Below are 22,678 nucleotides of genomic sequence, written 5' to 3'. Positions count from 1 at the left end.
ATTATGCCCTGGAAATGATACATGCAGTTATCCCTCTTTCTCTCCTTCTCTTCCAATCCCTTCCTCCAATGGCAACCTTCTTCTACCCCCATGTTAACATTTCTGGAAAAAAAAGGGATAGAAGGAATTCACCAAGTTTCATAAGGGAAAGAAATACTTTTAATTCTGACTTGGATAGTTTGAGACACGCAGAAAAGAATTGAAAACTTCATGCAAAGATGATTTTATAAGTCACGGTATATGAGATTTCAAAAAAGGCAAAATGATAGAGACAGTGAAACCATATGTGATTCCAGGGACAGGGGGAGGGGAAGAGGATGACTAGGTAGAGCCTGGATATTTTACAGGGAATGTTTCTGTCTAATACTGTAGTGGTGGACACATGGCATGATGCATGTGTCAAACCATACAAAGCTATATAACACAGAGAGTAAAGCCCAAAGTAAACAATACTAGATTGGAAAACAAAACAAAACAAAACAAAACAAAACCCACAAAAATGACCATGGAGTTGATTCTGACTCATAGCAACCCTGCATAGGGTTTTTGAGGCTCTAAATCTTTACGGGAGCAGAAAGTCTGATCTTTTTCCAGATGAGTAGCTTGTAGTTTTAAACTACTGACCCTGCAGGTAGCAGTCTGACTTATAACCCTCTAGGCTACCAGAGCTCATTAAAGTCAACTATGGACCTTTGTTAATAATTCTGTTCAGCAATTATAACAAATGTCCCACATCAATGCAAGGTGTTAATAACAGTTAATAGCAGTTATGGGAAGGGGGGAAGTAGGTGTATATGGGGACTCTATGTACCTTCTGTAAATACCTTTTGTAAATTTTCTGTAAGACTACAGTTGTTCTAACAAATCCAGTCTATTTTGAAATATATATATATATATATATATATATATATATATATAAGTATAAACAGGATAAAACGGAGGTAGAAATCAAAGTCCATTCAAGAGTATTCAGAATTCCAGCATGTGGTTTACAAGTTGAAGGGAGCTTTAAGGTTAAAAAATGAAAAGACTTTGATACTAGATGAAAGGCTGGGCAAAGTAAGTTCTGAAATGCTTCCTCTCTGGAGTGTGCTTTCAGGTGCTACTCACTAAATGTGAGCTCACCCCCTCGTGTTTTACTAAGTATTTTGCAGTGCACAGGAGCATTTTCCTTCTAAATTGGCTATTGGACTTTAGGGAATCCGGGTGGGTGCTGTGGATTAATGTGCTGAACTGCAAAGCTGATTTGAACTGCAAGGTCAGTGGTTCAAGCTCACCAGCTGTTCCTTGGAAACCCTATATAGGGTCGCTATGGGTCGGAATCAACTCAACATCACAAAACAACAACTGGGCTTTTATGATTAAAATCATTATATACTATAAACTAGCAACAAAAACCTTACACTCACAGGGTATCATCTTTCTCACATAAATACATCACAGAGATGTGTTACCCAAGACTGCAAGCCATGGTGTTGCTCTTTCCTTAGCGTCTTCATCAGTGACTCAGTTGCTCCTAGAAAGAGAATTTACAACCAGCTCAACTGGCCGTTTTCAAACTCTTTTTCTGTTAATTTCACTGCTTCATAAGCTTTTAACCATTTTAAATTTGGAGCACGAGGGTGAGGTAAATGAGGTCTGAGAATGGCTTGGGTAAAGAAGCAGTTAGCACCGCTACACCGCTGTCACCCGTGGGTATTGAAATTCACCTTGGTAAATGCGGTAGATTGTTCCCAAGAAGTGAGCTGTAGAATGATTCAGTCTTAAAATGGCAATATACCTTAGAGGTCATTTATTTTAACCTACTGACGTGGCAAAACCGCTGCTCAAGATCTCTTTAATGTGTTCAAGAGCAAAGATAACAGTGTGGAGACTAAGGTGTTCCTGACACAAGTCAAAGTATTTTCAATAACCTCAGATGCATGTGAAAGTTGGATAATGAATAAGGAAGACTAGAACAATTAATGTGTTGGAATTACAGTGTTTCAGAAGAATACTGAAAGCACCATGGACTGCCAGAAGAACAAGCCAACCTTTGATGAAGAATTACAGGCAGAGTTCTCCTCAGAAGCAAGCACAGTGAGGCTTCATTTCTCATACTTCGGACATAGCATCAGGAGGGGCCAGTCCGTGGAGAAGGACATCATGCTTGGTAAAGTGAAGGAGCAGTGAAAACGAAGAAGAGCTTCAACGAGATGGATTGGCACAGTGGCAGCAGCAATGGGCTTAAGCGTAGCAACGATTGTGAGATTGGCACAGGACCAGGCAGCGTTTTGTTTTGTTGTGCACAGGGTCACTATGAGTTGAAACCAACTCACCAGCACCTAACAACAACAACAGCAACAACAAGTGATTCAGAACTCCTCTCTCCAAGTCTCTGACATGCGATTAGTGATGACACTCAACCATTTTGGATATCTGCAAGAAGATCTATGATCGTGGGAACACCGAGGTCCCTGTAACTAGAGCAGTAGCTGATGAATCACGGGCCTGAGGTAATATTCACAATACAGAGCAGCTCTCAAGTACCGTACTATTTTGTGAAGTCACATAGTGAATTGTTCCCTAGAAGTGAGCTGCAGGATTATTCGGTTTTAAAATGCCTTCTTATTTAACTAAAATTTGTTTCCTAGCTATTACAAATCTTCATCTCTGGAATATGGAAATTAAGGGGAGGAGACTACCTACTTACTCTAAGTTGCAAGGTAGTATTTTACTAATTTGACAATCTAACATAGCCAAGAGCCAGAAAATAAACCTACTCTTTTAAACAACCAAAAGAGACATTGATGTCCATGCCCTTTTGTCATGTGGTAAGTCTTCATACTTTGACTCAGACAGCGGACTCTGAATTTATACATAATTCTCACAAGCTTAACTTTTTCCTCAGCCTACATCTTACTAAAAGCAAACATTGAACAAGGGTAGGGAGCTCTACTATGTGGAAATATATTAATAGTTATCACTATTTTTTATAAAAATCACTAATAGCCTGGAAAATTATTAATAGCAGATACTCTGGTGTCCAGAAAACATAAAAGTCTGGTGTTTTTAAAAAGATGCAACTATTCAAACCTCAACAGCCTGAAAAGATATTGAGTCATGATGATAATGCTAATGCTTGTGAAAAGAAATGCATAATCTGAGATTTTTTTCTGGATAAGGAATTTTTTTAAACTTTAATTATGTGGAAAATTCACCCACGTAGAAATTCTGTTTTGTATATATAGTTTATTTCTTAATTTAACTTGCCATAGTGTTACTAGGACCTATAGGAGGAAAGCATGTTTTAAGTACATGGTGGTGTTTGTGGGTCATCCAGTGGGTTCCGGCTCATAGTGACCCTGTCTGTACAGGGTTTCTGAGGCTGAAAATCATTACAGGAGTAAAATGCTTCAACTTTCTCCTTCTGAGTGTAGATTTGAACTGCAGTTAACAGCTAGATCATAATCTACGACTCTACCAATGCTTCTTTTAATACACCCCCCCACAACCCATATATATGTATCTATATCTATATACACACACACACACACACACACGTTGTTGTTAAGTGCTGTCAAGTCAATTCCAACACACAGTGACCTTCTAGGGTTTCCTAGACGCAGCAGGTGGATTTGAACTACCGATCTTGTGGTTAAGTAGTCCAGTGCTTATCCTACAGCTCCACACCAGGACTGCATATATATATACACATATGTTGTTGTAGTTGTTAAGTGCTGTCCAGTCTGTTCCGACCCATAACAACCTTGTATAGGATTTCCAAGGAGCAGCTGGTGAGCCTGAACTACTGACCTTGTAGTTCAAAGCAACATTGCAGTCCAGTGCATTAACCCTCAGTGGCACACCAGGACTCCATATATACATATAGAACAATTAACAATAGCAGCATATATAACCTATTAAAATATTATATATATATATGTGTGTGTGTGTGTGTGTATATATATATATGTATATGTAGTTGTTAAGTGCCGTTGAGTCAGTTCTGACCCATAGCGACCCTGTATAGGGTTTTTGAGGAGCAGTTGGTGAGCTTGAACTGCCGACCTTGCAGTTCAAACAGCTTTGCAGTCTGGCACATTAACCCACAGCGCCACACCAGGAATATATATATGTTGTTGGTATATGCCGTGGAGTTGGTTCTGATTCATATGGGGTTTCTGAGGCAGTAAATCTTTACGGGAGCAGAAAGCCTCATCTTTCTCCTGCAGAATGGCTGGTAGTTTCGAACTGCTGACCCTGAGGAGAGCAGCCTGATTTGTAACCACTACATTACCAGAGCTCCTTATATAGATACATACATATGTACGTATATACATATATACACATATATATGTATGTGTGTATACATATATAACCTATTTAAGCAATTTATGTATATTTGTGTATATATGTGTATACACACACACACACATATATAAAATCTATTTAAGCATTATATATACATAACTTATTGCAAAGCCGTTTGAACTGCAAAGGTCAGCAAGTCAAGCTCATCAGCTGCTCCTCGGAAGCCCTATACCCCGTCGCTATAGGGAGGAATGGACTGACTCAACAGCACTTAACAACAACAATTTAAGCATTAAGGAGTCCTGGTGTGGCATTGTGGGTTCATACGCTGGACTGCAAAGTCAGTTTGAACTGCAAGGTCCACGATTCAAGCACACCAGCAGCTCCTTGGAAACCCTATTCAGGGCCATTATGGGTCGGAACCAACTTGATGGTATTTAACAACAAATTTAAGCATTATATTAATATATATGGAGTCCAGATCAGATATGCGTGTGTGTGTGTATAGAGACTCCTGGTGTAGTACTGTAGGATAAGCATATATATATGTGTGTCTGTGTATGGCACTTAGCAACAACAAATCTATAAATGCATGATGCTTAAATTGTTGTTTTTGGAAGGAGGAACTGACTTCACAGCACTTAACAACAACAACATTTAAGTATACATATGTGTGTGTGTGTGTATAAAGCTATTTAAGCATTAAAATTTTAAATTATTAATTCCTGGAATTAGATCTTTTTAAATTCTCTTTGTTAACTATTAAGATACAAGGCACTGTCTTCCTTATCTATATCTAAGCAACAGCAACCAACGCATTCAGAAGTGGCCATTGTTATATTTCTAAAGGTTGTGTATCTCTAAAAAAGACTGCCTTTAAATGACCAAACCAAGTTTATGTTTCAGCACAAATAACAAGATATGAATTACCCATCTGCCTCCCACCATGCAATCTGGACTTCTAGAAACCATCCACCCTAAAGCATTCAAATTATAAACCTTATTTCAACAGATGTTTTGTGCAATGTGTAGCAACTATTTCCATATGTTTCATAAGGCAAAACAAGCTGGTTTATGACCCTGATTTGCATTCACCTTTGCATCCTCCTTTATGTATGTGGAGTCAAATCTGCAATGTCTCTAAACACTGAGGTTTGAAATGGAAGCAAATAAAACAATGGTCACTGGAGCCCCTGCTGTGACCATCTGTGATGTAGGATTAAACAGGTGTCTTGGATGCATTGCCTCTGAACAGAAGCTGAGATGAAGCAACTTTCTAAATGACAATGCAGTGAGATGTTCAGGCAGACACCACAATGAACTGACTGTTGATAATCAGAGCCTTAACATTGTTGTTGTCACTGTTGTTGTTATTCTTAAGTGTAGTTGAGCCAGTTCAGACTCATTGCAACGCTGTATAGGGTCTCCAAGGAGTAGCTGGTGGATTTGTACTGCCAACCTTGCGGTTAGCAGTCCAGCGCTTATCCTATAGAGTCACACCAGGACTCCGTAATATTATTTTTAGAGCTGGGAAAAGGTTAGCTGTCAATATTAGCTGACGCATCTGGGGTAAGGACTTTATGTTCTAACACACTATGTTTGTTCCTTATAAAAACCTTGTGTTCTGTAAAATTTTGCGTTAAAAATAGCAGGATTCATCAAAAGACCAAAGAGAATACAAACAAGGAAATAAACTATCAAAGTACTGATGAGGAGAAATTATCCACAATATATATACCTGACAAGGCTTGTAATCAAAGTATGAGAAATCCTGCAACTCAATAATACAGACAACCTGTTTTCTAAATGGGCAAAAGACTCAGAGACTTCACAAAGAAGATAAAAATTTACCAATCAGCCCATGAAAAGTACTCAACATCAATGATGTTGTTGTTTGCCATAGGCTAGATTTGGACTTACAGTAACCCTATGGGACAAAGAAGAACAGCCCCATAGAGTTCCCCAGGTTGGGAGCAAATCACCAGGTCTTTTCCACTGTGGAGTTCTGCTAGCCTTTTGGTGAGCAGTCAGTGCTTAACTATTGCCCCTCCAGTGCTCATTCAACATAGTCAAACCAAAACCTGTTGCTGTTGAGTTGATTGTGACTCACAGGGATCCTAAAGGACACAGCAGAGCTGCCCCATGGGGTTTCCAGGCTGTAATCTTTACAGCCTGGTGCTATAGGATAAGCACAGAGCTGCTAACCTCAAGGCTGCCAGTTCACACCCAACAGACGCTCCTCGGAAACCCTACACAGGGTAGCTATGAGTTGGAACCAATGCAATGACACATAACAACAACAATAATGGCACTGTTGGGTAAGCACTGGACTGCTAACTGCAAGATTGGCAGTTCAAACCCACTAGCTGCTCCTTGGAAACCCTCTACAGGGTCATTGTATGTTGGAACCGACTCAAAAGCACTTAACAACAACAACAACAATCTTTACAAAAACAGTCTACAGCACATTTCTCCCATAAAGCCACTGTTTGGCTCAACACACTGACCTTTTGGTTATCAGCTAAGTGCTTAATCACTGTACCACCAGAGCTCAACACCATTTGTCATCAGAAAACTGCTAAGTAAAACCACAATGAGATACCATTATACACCCACTGTTGTTGTTGTTAAGTGCCGCCGAGTCAGTTCCGACCCATAGCGACCCTGCACAGGGTTTCCGAGGGTGTAAATCTTTACGGGAGTAGAAAGCCTCATCTTTCTCCCACGGAGCAGCTGCTAGTTTCGAACCGCTGACCTTAAGGTTCGCAGCCCGATTCGTAACCACTATGCTACACCCACTAGAATGGGTAAAATGAAAAAGACTGACACCGCCAACTATGGAAGAAAATGTGGAGCAGTTAGAATGCTCAATGCTAGTGGGAGTCTGAAATGTAATAAACACTTTAGAGTTTCAACTCCAGCAGTTTCTTAAAATGTTAGAGCTACAACACTCTTGTTGTTGTTAAGTGTTGCTGAGTTAGTTCCAACTCATATCAACCTTGCATAGGGTTCCCAACACTGTAAATCTTTGTGGGAGAAGAAAGCTTCCTCTTTCTCCCAAGAAGCAGCTAGTGGGCTCAAACCACTGATGTTGTGGTTCATAGTCTAGTGCTTATCTTCTAGAGCCACCACACTCCCAACAACTACACTTGTTGTTGTGTTATTAAGTGCCATCAAGTCAGTTCCAACTCATAGTGACCCTGTACAGGGTTTCCAAAGAAGCTGGTGGATTTGAATCACCAACCTTGCAGATAGCAGTCCAGTGTTTATACAGCACCACTCCAAGACTCCAGCAACTACACTATGACCTAATAATTCCACTCTTGGATTTTTATCCAAGTGAAATACAAGCATATATCCACATAAGGATCCATATTATGAATGTTCTAAGAAGTGTTCTCCATAATAACCCCAAAATTGTCAATAATTTAGTATCTAACAGTAAGAGAAAAGATAATCAAACTGTGGAATGTTCATACAAAGGAACAATGCTTAACCGTATAAAAGGATATACAACAGATGAACTGAATTTCAAAAATATGTTGAAGGAAAGAAGACAGATAGACAGAAGCAAAAAATATATCCCATATACTGTTGTTGGATCAACTATCAACACTCAGGGAAGCAGCAGTCAAGAAGTCAAATGACGTATTGCATTAGGTAAATCTGCTGCACAAGACCTTTTTAAAGTGTTGAAGAGCAAACAAGTCAGCTTGAGGACTCAGGTGTGCCTGACCCAAGCCATGGTGTTTTCAATAACCTCATATGCATGCGAAAGCTAGACAGTAAATAAGGAAGACCGTAGAAGAATTGATGCATTTGAATTATGGTGTTGGAGGAGAATATTCAAAGTGCTATGGGCTGCCCACAGAACCAACAGATCTGTGTTGGAAGAAGTGCAGCCAGAGTGCTCCTTGGAGGCCAGGATGGCCAGACTTCGTCTCTCATACTTCAGACATATTGTCAGGAGGGACAAGTTGCTGGAAAAGGATATCATGTTTGGTAAGGTGGAGGGTCAGAGAAAAAGAGGAAGACCCCCAACGAGATGGATTGGCCAAGTTGATAGACTCAAGCATGGCAACAGTAGTGAGGTTGGCCCAGAATTGGGCAGTGTTTCGTTCTGCTGTGCATAGGGTTGCTAAGAGTCAGTACCGACTTGGTGGCACCTAACAACAATAGCAACAACATTGTTGTTAAGTGCCGTTGAATTAGTTCTGATTCATAGTAATCCTATTTAGGGTTTTTGAGGCTGTAAATCTTTGCGGAAGCAGAAAGCCTCATTTTTTCCTACAAAGCAGCTAGTGGGCTCGAACCACCAACCTTGTGATTCATCGTCAACATAGTCAACATCCTATATAGTATAACTCATTTTGAAATTTTCATGTCTTTATTTTTTTTAAAAAAGCACAACTTTTTATTGGGAATTGAGTGAACTGCAGTATTGGTGGAGAATACTGTGAATATCATAGACTGCCAGAAGAACAAACAAAGCTGTCTTGGAAGCAGTACAGCCATAATGCTCCTTGGAGGTGAGGATGGCTAAGACTCTGTCTAATAAACTTTGGGCATGTTGTCAAGAGGCACTGTTGTTGTTCAGTGCTCTCAAGTTGTTTCCAACTAATAGGGACCCTGTATAGGGTTTCCAAAAAGCAGCTGGTGAGTCTAAATCACCGACCCTGTGGTTCAAACTAATCTTGTGATCAAGTGCTTATCCTACAGTGTTACACCAGAACTCCTAAGAGACACTTGTCCCTAGAAAAGCGCTTTACCTCATGTTTGGTAAAGCAGAGGGTCATCGAGAAACAGGAAGACTCCTAAGGAGATGGATTGGTGCAGTGGCTACAACAGTGGGTTCAAATATTAACAACTGTGAGGATGGCACAGAACCAGGCAGTGTTTCATTCTGTTGTTCATGGAGTTATGAGTCAGAGCTGAACTGAAGGCCACTAATGACAAGTGGTGTGGCACTGTGGGTTAATGCACCAAACTGCAAAGCCATTTGAACTGCAGGATCGGTGGTTTGAGCTCACCAGCTGCTCCTTGGAAACCCTATTCAGGGTCACTATGGGTCAGAACTGACTCGATGGTACTTAACAACAACAACGACAAGTGGTGCTGTGGTTAATGCACTAAACTGCAAGGTTGGTTTGCAAGCTCAGTGGTTCAAGCCCACTAGTCACTCCTCAGAAACCCTATACAGAGTTGCTGTGAATTGGAACTGATTCAACTGCACTTAACTACAACAAGAACAATGACAACATGCTACAGTGTAACCAGAGCACTAACAAAAACAATGATTAAATCATTAGTACCTAGGAAGAAAACTTGGGTTGTCCTGACAGGGAACTCAAAATGGCTAACGGCTGCCTCAGGGAATATTAACAACACTCAAAAACAACAGCTTGAAAATGGAACAGAGCTGCTGGGATGCTGAGAAGATGCAGATGGCAGTAGAACTCTGAGGCAAAGAGGCTGCTCCTATGGTGGACCTAGGAGATAATAGTGAGCTCTGAAAGGTTGGGACTGGCAGTGGTCATGGTGGAATGTGTGTGGAGCTGTCTGTGTGATATTTGTGAGTATTTGTCATCTACCTGGAAGATTTACTATAGAGACTATTTTGGAATCACATACCACCTAAATTTCCTTCCTCTCCCAAAGGGTGGTTTTCAGTAGCATTACTAGAATGACTTTCATAAACAAGTCGTCATAAGAACAAAATTCTGTCACTTATCACTTCTTTGGGCAATAGAAGAAACAAACAAGGGCAGGCATTCATAAAGCCATGGAGATAGTAAGCAACTCAGGACACAAAGGAAGAGTCCACTCTAATCCCTCCAAGCAGAAAAAAAAAATGCATGCATTTAACCCAGAAGAGCTTTCATGTTCTGATTTTAATAATATTTGGATCAATAATCCTCTGAGGATAAACTGGGAAGGCAAAAGCAAGATCATAATAATCAAGAACGTACACTTTGGGATCCGTTGATGCTTTTAGAAAGTGTAACAAGGAAATCATGGGGGGTGGGGTGGAGGAGAAGAAATAATTTCGTACGTAGTAGTTACTAAAACTATGGGGTATGATATTGATTTAATTAAAATATAAATATGATTAGACCAAAAAACTAATCCTCTAAGAACACTCTAAAAGAGACAAACTTTAAATTGGGAGTACCTACCATACTTATTTTTATTTATCATGCCTCAACATGAACAGTTTTAAACTCAAAGTAACCTTCTCCAACGCCCTTTGAGAAATAATGAAATGGCATATACTCCCTGTCCTTGAGTCAATTCCAACTCATAGTGATCCTATGTTTTTGTTAATGTTAGTGACTCTGCAAAAGGTTTCCGAGGAACGGATGGTGGGCTTGTCCCACCAACCTTGCATTTCAAGCAGCTTTTCCAGTCCAGTGCATTACCCTGCAGCACCACACCAGTGACTGTATAGGATACAGTCAAGATGTTTCTTAGGGTTTTTAAGGCTGTAAATTCTCTTTACGGAAGTAGACTGTCTCCTCTTTCTCCTGCAGAGCAGCTGGTAAGTTCAAACCACCAATCTTTTGGTTAACAGCCCAAAGCTTAACCTAAAATAGCATACAGATTTAAAGTATGCCTTATATTGTCTGACAGAGTCAATACAAATATACTGATAAAAATTATAAAAGTTTTACAAATGTTTTTAAAATAATTTTTAAATAATTTAAAAAGATTGCAGATCAAAGTTGCTACTTTAAAAGCAGATTATTTCTTAATGTCTTCAGCAATATTCTCAAGAAGTATTTAGAAGGGTACAATAGATACAAGCCAAACACAAATCTAGAGACGTTCGTCCCTGGTTTACTTTAAGTTTATAATTATTTGTCTCTATCACCCACACCAATAAACAAACATTTCTATAAAAAGAATATTTACACTAGTAGAGAATAAAGTGTACTAAAGATGAATGTTGTCTGATAAATGGGCAAATAAATAAAGTAAGTTTGATTTTTACCATACTACGTTTCGGGAATAAAACAGGCTTATAAAAATCTGACATCTATGATTGATTTCACAATTGTTTTGTATAAATCCTTAGTAAAGGCTTATTATGTACTTTTAGGTACTACATTTAAAAGTTATTGATAATATTTTATGCTTTTACAATGTAGATTATCTAAAGAATGTATTAAAATTAAAAAAGCCTTTCTACACATATTTAATATTTTGATACATATGGTATTTATACTTATTTTATTAATTACTCTAAAACTACTACTTTAAAGGATAAAAAGACAAGCTAGGCCTTCTTCATCATAGTGTTGGTACAGACGAATGAAATCAGAGTGGAATATCTAAATATTTGGACATTCAAATAACCCATACACATGAGATTTCTTCCTTGTTTATTTTGGAGCTATTGAGAAGCATTATTTAGTTTTGTTTTTTTTTTAGAATGTAACAGCCATGGACAAATCCAGCTCATAATAAGCAACCAAAAGGGAAAGTTCATAGTTAACTTAATCTACCCAGGTATGAAGCAAACCTCTCTAAAAGCCCATCGTCCTACCTTCTTGAACCACTTCACTGTCATAAATTGAGTAATATCACAGCAGTTGTAATTTAGAAAAATGGCGGTAGTCCTTTTGCTCCACCCCAAGGTGGAATGAACGAGGATATAAACGAGTATCTGCTACTTACTTTTCAGTTTTCTTGTCTTCTGCTCAAGTGTCTGGCATTTGTCCCATAGCTCAGTATTTATAGTCTGGAGATTCCATTGTTCAGAAACTGCTTCCTCTAATTCATGCTGTAACGTCTTAGCTTCTTCAACAGCAGAAGTGGCTGTCTGAGCTTGATCCTTAACCTAGTACATATGGTTAATATTGGATTTTAGCAGTGTGGCCAGCAAAAAAAAAAAAAAGAATGAAAGAAAGAAACAATTGAGCGCTCACTCTTACTATGCACACGAAACTGAAAATGTGCTTTTCTTCTCAGGGCAGTGATAAGCCTCTACTGAACTTCTGCAATTCTGTGTTTGCATGGGCTTTATATGCCTGAGCTATTTCTTCAGTGGTAAAAATCCTGATATGTCAGGTTGTATCTTTCTGCAAAGTTGCCTCTTTCATCAGCAGGCTGTTGACACTGCCTTTTACAGCTCCCCCTTTACTTCCTCCACTCACTAGTCATTGGGGACTCAACTTCACAGTTCCTCTTTTTTTTTTTTTTTTTGTTCCTCCTCTATTTTTACTTCATGGTTTTAAAGACATCTGAGGAGACTTCCCCTGAATATAATGTAGTCAGGGGCCAACCTACCTGTTCCTTGGCATCCTCCAGCCATTGGCTAACTTCTTGGAGCGTCTTCCTGAGGGTTGCTTCCTGGTTGACAACATCTTCTGGCAGTTGTTTAATGGTTTCTAGTTGTTTCTGCCTGGTGTCAAAAAAAAAAAAAAAAAAGGCCAAACCACAAGCTATCAGTGACATTTCAACTAAGCGCCACCCCCCTGGGAAATTGTGACAAATTAAAGCTTAATACAGTTCTTCAGAGATGAGAGGAAAAAGCAAAAGTACTTACATATATACAAATGTTTCACAAATAAGGAATTTTAATCAAAGAAATATTGATCACTTATAAAGACATTTAACTTCATGTTTATACTGATATCTTCAGTATGTATCTGAATGGGAGCTGGTTTCCCATAATCTACTTTCATAGTACTTATGATTGCTTGTCCATTGCTTCAAAAATGGTGCAACAATGAGGCTAAGGTGACAAGTTCAATATTTACATATCATAGCTAGCTTTTACAGAAAAAAAAAAAGTGAAAAAGGAAGGTGGTAAAATTTAAAAAAAGAAAAAGGAAGGGAAAGGAAAGAAATACAAGCTTTGCTTCATGACCTTATCCTTTCTCCTTATGGGTTAGCTGTTGTTGCTAAGTGCCATTGAGTTGGTTCCAACTCATAGTGACCCTGTTTCTGAGAAGCAACTGGTGAGATGGAACTACAGACCTTGAGGTTCAAGCTGACCTTACAGTCCAGCACTTATCTATCATGGTATGAATGAGTGTCATGGGCTGCTGTTAAGCACTTAAAAATAATTAAAGCCAGCCTCTGCCATCTCTACGGAAGTCTTCTTTTCTGAAACCCCTTCTTCTCCTCCCCTTCTTCCTCACTCCAAATCTCTTAAGTGTCCTTATGCAGCCCCTCATCTGGATCTAATTCTAATCCCCCAAAAGTATAAAATTGCATTAACAATCTGGCAGCTAAGATTATTTAGTCTGTGTTACTTGTTGACAAATCAGCGCTTATTTGGAAACAAATTCATCTAATTAAGAACGTTGGCTCAAAGGGATGATAAACTTTAGGAGTTTCAAAGCCACTAAGATGATATTTTCAGGTTTAGGCCATTAGGGTGCCTTTCAAATGTTACCATATAGTTGTTGTGGTTAAGCACTGTCAAATTGGTTCTAAATCATACTGACCCTGTCTAGGGTTTCTGAGGCTATGAAACTTTGAAGGAACAGAAAGCCCCATCTTTTTCCCAGAGTAGCTGGTGGGCTCCAACTGCTTGTGGTTCACAGTCCAGTGTTTATCTTTTAGACCCACCTCACTCTAAACCATGTAAGTGCTATTGTTGCTAAAGACCATCGAGTCAGTTCTGCCTGATAGCAACCCTATATGGAGTTCTCGAGGAGTGGCTGGTGGGTCTGAACTGTCAACTTTGCCATTCGTAGTCCAGTGCTTATCCTACAGTGTCACATCAGCATTTCAAACCATACAGTTAGAAATCCATCAGCACGAATTCAGTCCTGGTTTTAAGAAGGGCCACACGATTCTCATGGAACACTTTACCAGTATGATAAAAAAAAAAGCAAATCAAACATTAAACCAAACCAAAGCCAAACCCACATCACCTAATCAATTCTTCAGCATAGTGACTCTGTGGGACAGGGTTTCTGAGACCTTTTATCTTTTACAGGAGCAGATTGTCTCATTTTTCTCTTGAGGAGCAGCTCGTGGGTTTAAATTGCTTATTTTGGGGTTAGCTGTCCAACACTTAGTTCATTATTCCATCAGGGTTCCCTAACCAAATGCTGTTGTTGTTAAAGTGCCATCGAGTTGATTCCAACTCATAACGACCCTGCATAGGATTTTTCCAAGGAGCGACTGGTGGGTTTGAACCACCGATCATGTGGTTAGAAGTCCAGTGCTTATCCTACAGTGCCACACCTAAACAAACAAAAAACGACTTCATAATCACAACATGCATGCTACTGAGCCTTCTTCAGTAGCATTATATTCAGTTGTTGCTTTTAAGACACCAGTTCTGTCTACTTCTCCCGATTCCAGGAATAGCCGATTCTCTCAAAAGTGTCCGTTTTCTTCCAAAAGAAAGCAAAAGGGCCATAAAGATCATCAGAAAATCCTATTTAATAATACTAAAACCTTCAATCACTTATATGCATTTCTACCTATAAGAAAATAACTTTCATGGGCCTTATGTTTTAGAAATAGTTTTTTAAAAATTTAGCTAGTACCATCTGTTAAAGATATTCAACAGATGTTGAACCTTTGAGGATTTTCCTCTCATAAAACATGAACAGATTTTTCATTATCATATATGTGGGGGCTTCAAAACGTTTGCGGAAAAATAGAATTAAATGATTAATAGAATTTTCCATAAACTTTTTGAGCTCCCAATATATACTTAAGGAGCTCTGGTAGCGTAGTGGTTACGAATCAGGCTGCTAATCTCACGGTCAGCAGTTGGAAACTACCAGCTGTTCCGCGGGAGAAAGATGAGGCTTTCTGCTCCTGCAAAGATTTACAGCCTCAGAAACCCTGTACAGGGTTGCTATGGGTCAGAACTGGCTACACGGCACATAACAACAACAAATATATACTTGCTTTAGGTTTGTGTTTTTAATTCCAACGATGTTCCTTAAGAATGCATCCTGATGCTAAATTTGTATTTCTATCTCCAGCCCCTGCACATTTTTATATCTCCAACTCTGCCATCACAAATATATCCCATTTACCTTGTTTTTCAGAATAAAAGCCTCCAAGTCCCGAATAGTTTCTCGCTTTCTTATACTCCTCATCATTTAATCTACTAGCATGTCAGATCTAATCTACATTTAAAATAGAACTTGAAGCCAATTAATTTCTTAATGAGTCTTGGTGGCTCAAAGGTTTAGTATGCGACCACTAACTCAAAGGTTAGCAGTTCAAACCCAACAGCTCTTTAATGGGAGAAAAAGCCTAGCAGCCTGCTGCCATAAAAACTGTTGTTAAGTGCTGTCAACTCAATTCTGAGTCACAGCACCTCTGTATAGTGTTTCCAAGAAAAGGCTGGTGAGTTTGAACATCCACTCTTGCGATCTAGTGCATTATCTCACAGCGCCAAACCAAAGACTGCAGTCTAGAAAATCACGTAGGGTAGTTCTACTCTGTCCTACTGGGTCACTGCAAAAAAAATGTGAGGCACCAACCATTCCTCTCACAATACTATCTACTCCACAGCTGGTGGGTTTACTAATCTGTTGCAGTGGCCACACAGAACTCAGACACTATACTAACAATCATGGAGTCTAATAGAGAAGTTAACAGGCTACATACAATAAAGGATCAAAAATGTTCAGGGCACAGTTGTTCCACTAAGCTGCTGAAAAATGACCACAGGACACACCACTCCACCACAAGCCTCAGCCTTAAGGCACTTGGCTCTAGCTTTATGGGTCAGCGAACTTAGCCCTCCCACTTTAGAGCCTCCACTCTACAAACAAGCTTCCTGCCCAAAGTCACTCTGCTTTCCTTTCTCCAGGGATTGGGAAGCCCAGTGTTCTGTCTTGTACTTTGGTTCTTGGCTCTGCTGCTGCTGCTGTTACTCCTCTGATGTCATACATAGCCTCTGTCCCTGGGCAGAGGAAGCTCAATGAATAGGGACCTCGGGGCCCAAAGTACATGCTCCATTCCTGGCTCTTCTTTGATGGTAGTGAAACACCCCCCCCACACACACCTCCACCCCCTTCCTGCTTTTGAGATGGCTCATTTTATACCCATTGTACAGTTTTACATTTTTACAGTTTTACATTTTTACAGTTAAACAACGAACTTTGCTAACATCTGTAGCTGAATCATGCCATCCTATCAATATTGTTTCCCACCTTCTCTTATTCAGATCTAGCTGGGCAGAAATGTTGTTTGGTGCGAGTTAAGAGACGTTGGCTAGAAGAGAAATTAGATTATTCATGACCGCAATCACTATGAGTTGGAATCAGCATGAGAACACACAACACAATGACCATCTCTTGTTGCCACCAACTACTGACCTAGACTATCACCTAGACTACTGAAGTAGTTCCTAATCCAGTAGTATCTGGTTTGTTTTTACCATGACTCTGCACATTTAAAATTTCATCCCAGTATTCACACATGTACACAAGCACACATACAGCAAAAATAAAAATTTCGCTAAACATTACTTGTTCTATGTACAATTCACTATGATATTTTACATTTTATTTTTAAAAATTATAGGTCACATTTCATATTAAAAGAAACATTTTCGGATGATTACCAGGAGTAGGAGGGAAGGGAGAATATTTCACTGGGTAGAACGTGGTTGTTTTTAAATGCCATTGAGTAGGTTCTGACTCATAGTGCCCCTAAATATGGTTTCCAAGAAGTGGCTGGTGGGTATGAACCACAGACCTTTTAGTTAGCAGTCCAGTGCTTACCCTACAGCATACCTTTGGTAGACACGTGTTAACAAAAATAGGAAGATATATTTTGAATGGTTAACCATTCAACATCAAAAGGGCAGCTTTTACTTAAGGAAAAAGTTTGGAAGGGTTAGGAAGGACGGTGGAACGGCAACAAGAATCGAAGGGAATAAAAGGGATTAACTGATGTTAAATGGGAGGCACTGCAATCTATTGAAATGACATGCAATACATGATTTATTTAACTTAAAACTTGTGATCTGTTCTGTAAACATTCACTCAATAACCAATAAAAAAGTAAAAAGTTCAATCACAGGTCACAGTCCAGTAAATACTTTTCAGGATGTCTAACTGGTAAACTGCTGTTAAACTAAAACAAACCCACCCAAAACTCTGTTCTCACACTTCTGTCCCTTTCAGAAAACTCTGTTTTTGTTGTTGCTGTTGTTGTTAGGTGCAATTGAGTCAGTCCCGACTCCTAGTGCCCCCTTGAAAAACAGACTGAATCACTGTCTGGTCCTGTCCCATCCTCACAATAGTTAAGCTTGAGTTTATTACTGCTGCCACTGTGTCAGTCCATCTCATTGGAAGTCTCCCTCTTTTTCACTGATAACCCACTTTACCAAGCATGATGTCATTCTCCAGGGACTAGTCCCTCCTGATAATATGTCCGAAGTAAGGGCTTCAACTGCACATTCTGGCTGTATTCTTCCAATACAGATTTGCTGACTCTTCTAGAAATCCATTATACGTTTAATATTCTCCTCCAATGTTGTTGTTGTTGGGTGCCATCAAGTCAGTTCCAACTCATAGCGACCTTATGCACACCAGAAGAAAACACTGCCTGGTCCTGAGCAAATCTCATAATTGTTGCTACGCTTGACCCCACTGATGCCACCACTTTGCCATTTGATCTCATTGGGGATCTTCCTCTTTTTTCTCCAGTGACTGGTCCCTCCTGACAATATGTCCAAAGTATGAGAGATGAAGTCTGGCCATCCTGGCCTCCAAGGTGCACTCTGGCTGCACTTCATTCAACACAGACCTATTTATTGTTTTGGCAACCCACAGTACTTTCACAATTTTCCTCCAACACCATAACTCAAAAGCATTGATTCTTCTACAGTCTCCCTTATTCTCTGCCCAGCTTTCGCATATGTATGAGGTTATTAAAAATACCATGGCTTGGGTCAGGTGCACCTTAGTCCTCAAACTGACATCTTTGCTCTTCAGCACTTTAAAAAGTTCTTGTGCAGCAGATCTGTCTAATGCTATATGTTGTTTGATTTCTTGGGTGCTGCTTCCATGAATGTTGATGGTTGATGCGAACAAAATGAAGTCTTTGACAACTTCAGTCTTTTCTCCATTGATAAGAATATTATTTATTGGTCCATTGATGAGGTCCATTGCAATCCGAAGGCTGTGGTCTTTGATCTTCATCAGTTACGTATTTCAAGTCCTCTTCGCTTTCAACAAGCAAGGTGGTATCATCTGCATATCGCAGGTTGTTAATGAGTCTTCCTCCAATCCTGATGCCATGTTTTTCTTCAGATAACCCCACTTCTCAGATGATTTCTTCAGCGTACAGGTTGAAAGAATACAACCCTGTCATACATCTTTCATAATTTTAAACCATTCAAGTCTTCCCTTGTTCTGTTCAAACTATTGCCTCTTGGTCTATGTACAGGTTCCCCATGAGCACAATTAAGTGTTCTGGAATACTCATATTTTGTAATACTCATATTGTCCATAGCTTGTCATGATCCACACAATCAAAAGCCTTTGCATAGTCAATCAAGCATAGGTAAACACCTTTCTGGTATTCCCTGGTTTTAGCCAAGGTAAGTGTGATGTCAGCAATGATATCTCTTGTTCCACATCCACTTCTGAATGCAGTTTGAACCTCTGGAAGTTTCCTGTCAGTGTATGGTTGCTGCCATTTCTGTATTATCTTTAGTAAAACTTTATTAGCATGGGATATCAAAGATACTGTCTGATGATTTCGTCATTCCATTGGGTCACCTCTCTTTGGAATGAACACAAATATGGATCTCTTCCAATCAGTTGGCCAGGTAGTTGTCTTCCAAGTTTTTTGTCATAGATGAGTGAGTGAGTGCCTCCTGTGGTGCCTCACTTTGTTGAAAGATTTCAATTTGTATTCCATAAATTCCTGGTGCCTTGTTCTTTGCCAATGCCTTCTATGCACCTCAGACTTCTTCCTTCAGTATCTTCCAATAAATAACTCAAATGCATTGATTCTTCTATGGTCTTCTTTATTCATTGTGAAACTTTCACTAGCATATGAAGCTCTTGCAAATACAGTTTGGGTCAGGTGTACCTAGTCCTCAAAATGACACTTTGCTCTTGAATACTTTGAAGAGGTCTTATGCAACAGATTTGCCCAATGCCATATGTTATTTGATTCCTTGACTGTGGCTTCCATGAGTGTTGATAGTGAATCCAAGCAAAATGAAGTATTTGACAATTTCAATATTTTCTCCATCATGATGTTATGTATTGGTCCAGTGGTAAGGATTTATATTTTAATACTGAGGTGACACTCATACTGAAGGCTGTGGTCTTTGATCATCAGTAACTACTCTAAGCCCTCTTCACTTTCAGCAAGTAAGGTTGTATCATCTGCATATCATTGACTTATATATCATTATGAGTCTTCCTCCAATTCTGATGCCATATTTTTCTTCATATAATCCAGCTTCCTATATTTAATGCTCATCGTACAGACTGAATAAATATGGTGAAAGAATACAAACCTTGCGTACATCTTTCTTAATTTTAAACCATTAGTGTCCCCTTGTTCTGTTTGAACAACTGCCTCTTTGTCTAGGTACAGGTTCCTCATAAGCACAACTAAGTGCTATGGATACTCATTTTCCGCAATGTTGTCCATAGCTTGTAATGATCCACACAGTTGAAAGCCTTTGCATAATCAATTAAGCACACAGGTAAACATCTTGTTGGTATTCTCTGCTTTCAGTCAAGATCCATTGATGTCAGCAGAGATATTCCTTGTTCCACACATCCTTGTTTGAATCCAGCTTGAACTTCTGACAGTTCCCTGTCAATGTACTGTTGCTGCCATTTTTTAATGATCTTTAGCACAATGATTTCCACTTTCCATTGGGTTACGTCTCTTTGGAATGGGCACAAACATTAGATCTCTTCCAATCAGTTGGCCAGGTAGCTGTCTTCCAAATTCCTTGGCATAGATGAGTGAGAGTATCCAGTGCTGCATCAGTTTGTTGAAAGATTTCAATTTGTAGTCCATCAATTCCCAGGGCCTTGTTTTTTGCCAATGTACTCAGTGTACCTTGGACTTCTTCAGTTCCATTGCCTCTGCATCATATGCTGTCTCTTAAAATGGTTGAATATCATCCATTACTTTTTGGTATAGTGACTGTATATTACTACTATTTTCTTTGATGTTTTCTGCATCATTCAGTATTTTGCCCATAGAATCTTTAATATTACATGTCTAAGTTTGAATCTTTTCTTCAGTTCCCTCAGTTTGAAAAATGTTGAAACACTTTTGGTTTTCTAATTTCAGGTCTTTGCACATTTCATTAAAATACTTGACTTTGTCTTCTTGAGCTATCCTTTGAAATTTTCTCTTCAGTCCTCTGATTACCTCATTTCTTTCATTTGCTTTAGCATCTCTACGCTGGAGAGCAAGTTACAGAGTCTCTTCTGACATTAAGTTTGGTCTTTTCCTTCTTTCTTGTCTTAATGACCTTTTGCTTTCTTCCTGTACAATGGTCTTAATATCATCCCACAACTCTTGTGGTCTTTGGTCTTAGTATCTAATGCATCAAATCTGTCCTTGATATGGTCTCTAACTTCAGGTGGGATATTTTCAAGGTCAAATTTTGGTTCTCATGGACTTGTTTTAAATTTTTTCAGCTTCAGCCTGAACTTGCATCTGTGCAAATTATGGTGTTTCACACAGTCTTCTCCTGGCCTTGCTTTGACATATATGAAGCTTTCCCAATATCTCCATAGATGTAGTCAATGTGATTTCCGTGTATGCCAACTGGTAAGGTCTACGTGTATAATCCATTTTTTAAGTTGTTTCAAAAGGTATTTGCAATGAACGAGCCATTGATCTTGCATAAGTCTATCATGTGATCTCTAGCATCATTTCTATTACTAAGGACATATTTTCTAATTACTGATCTTTCCTCTTCGTTTTCAATCTTTGCATTCCAATCACCACTAATTAGCAATACATCTTGATTGAATCCATTTCAGACCAAATCAGTTGGTAGAATTCTTCAATTTCATCATCACTGGCTTTAACGGTTGGTGTTTAAATTAGAATAATAGTTATATAAATTGGTCTTCCAAGTAGGCATACGGATATTATCCTATCACAGACAGCATTATACTTCAAGATAGATCTTTAAATGTTCTTTTAGAAGATGAATGCAACACCATTACTCTTCAGTTTCTAATTCCCAGCATAGTACACCATATGATTATCAGATTCAAAATGAGCAATACCAGACCATTTAAACTCATTAATGCCTAGATATTGATCTTTATGCATTCCATTTCATTCCTGACAACTTTCAATTCTCCTATATTCATACTTTGTACATTCAATGTTCTAATTATTAGTGGACATATATAGCTGTTTCTCCTCATTTTATGTTGTATAAGCAAATGAAGGTCCTAAAAGCCTTTCTCCATTCACATCATCATAGTCAACTCTATTCTGAGAAGGCAACCCTTCCCCAGTCATATTTTGAGTGTCTTCCAACCTGAGGGGTCATTTCCCAGCACTATCATTTTACAATATTCTAGTGCTCTATGAAAGGAGCTCTGGTAGCGTAGTGGTTACGAATCAGGCTGTGGATCGCAAGGTCAGCAATTAGAAATGACCAGCTGTTCTGCGGGAGAAAGATGGGGCTTTCTGTTCCTGTGAAGATTTATAGCCTCGGAAACCCTGTGCAGGGTCGCTATGAGTCAGAACCGACTCCACAGCACATAACCACCGCCACCACCCAGTGCTCTATGACAGTGTTGCACTTCTATTCATATGGTTTTCAGTGGTCAAACACTCAGAAGTAGTCCCCAGTCCTGGTGTGGCACTGTGGGTTAATGCTCTCGACTGCACAGGAGATTTGAATTGCAAGGTCGGTGGTTCAAGTTTACCAACTGCTCCTCAGAAACCCTATACAGGGTTGCTATGGGTTGGAACTGACTTGACGGCACTTAACAACAAAAACGAGTCTGTCTTAGTCTGGAAGCTCAGCTGAGACCTGTCCACCATGGATGTACCCAGTTGGTATCTAAAATACTAGTGGTATAGCTTCCATCATCAAAGCAACACGCAAGCCACCAAGTACCACAAACTGATAGATGAGTGTTAGATTAAATGATTTAGGGAGCATCAAAAGAAGACAGAAGGAATATAGTGTACCAAAAAGAACTGATCAATGTACAAGCATTTCAGGAGGTAGCATATGATCAAGAACCAAAGGTACTGGGAGCAAGTCCAAACTGCACTAAAGGCATTGGTGGAGGAAAAACAAGGCTCTTGGAATTAGCAGAATACCAATTAAGATGTTTCAGCAAATGAAAATGGCAGCTTTTATTATTTTACTGGACTGCTTGTATTTAGCAGAAGACACAGGAGTCATTCTATTCAGAGCTAATTCTACTGC

The 22,678-nt window shown here is 39.3% G+C and overlaps 1 protein-coding gene across 1 annotated transcript in view; it reads right to left on the bottom strand.

Moving 5' to 3' along the window:
* LOC102817780 (lymphoid-restricted membrane protein-like) overlaps positions 1 to 22,678 on the bottom strand; it is a 105,497-nt gene that overhangs the window by 62,529 nt on the left and 20,290 nt on the right. Inside the window, exons 4-5 of the mRNA XM_006866978.1 lie at positions 12,583 to 12,697; positions 11,971 to 12,133 (exon numbers count right to left, since the gene is read on the bottom strand). Coding sequence (XP_006867040.1) covers positions 11,971 to 12,133; positions 12,583 to 12,697 — 278 coding nt within the window. The remainder of the gene's footprint in view (positions 1 to 11,970; positions 12,134 to 12,582; positions 12,698 to 22,678) is intronic.

The sequence above is a fragment of the Chrysochloris asiatica genome, unplaced genomic scaffold (genome assembly GCF_000296735.1).
Source record: "Chrysochloris asiatica unplaced genomic scaffold, ChrAsi1.0 scaffold00098, whole genome shotgun sequence".
Classification (NCBI taxonomy): Eukaryota; Metazoa; Chordata; class Mammalia; order Afrosoricida; family Chrysochloridae; genus Chrysochloris; species Chrysochloris asiatica.
This window is presented reverse-complemented; position numbering and strand designations above follow the sequence as displayed.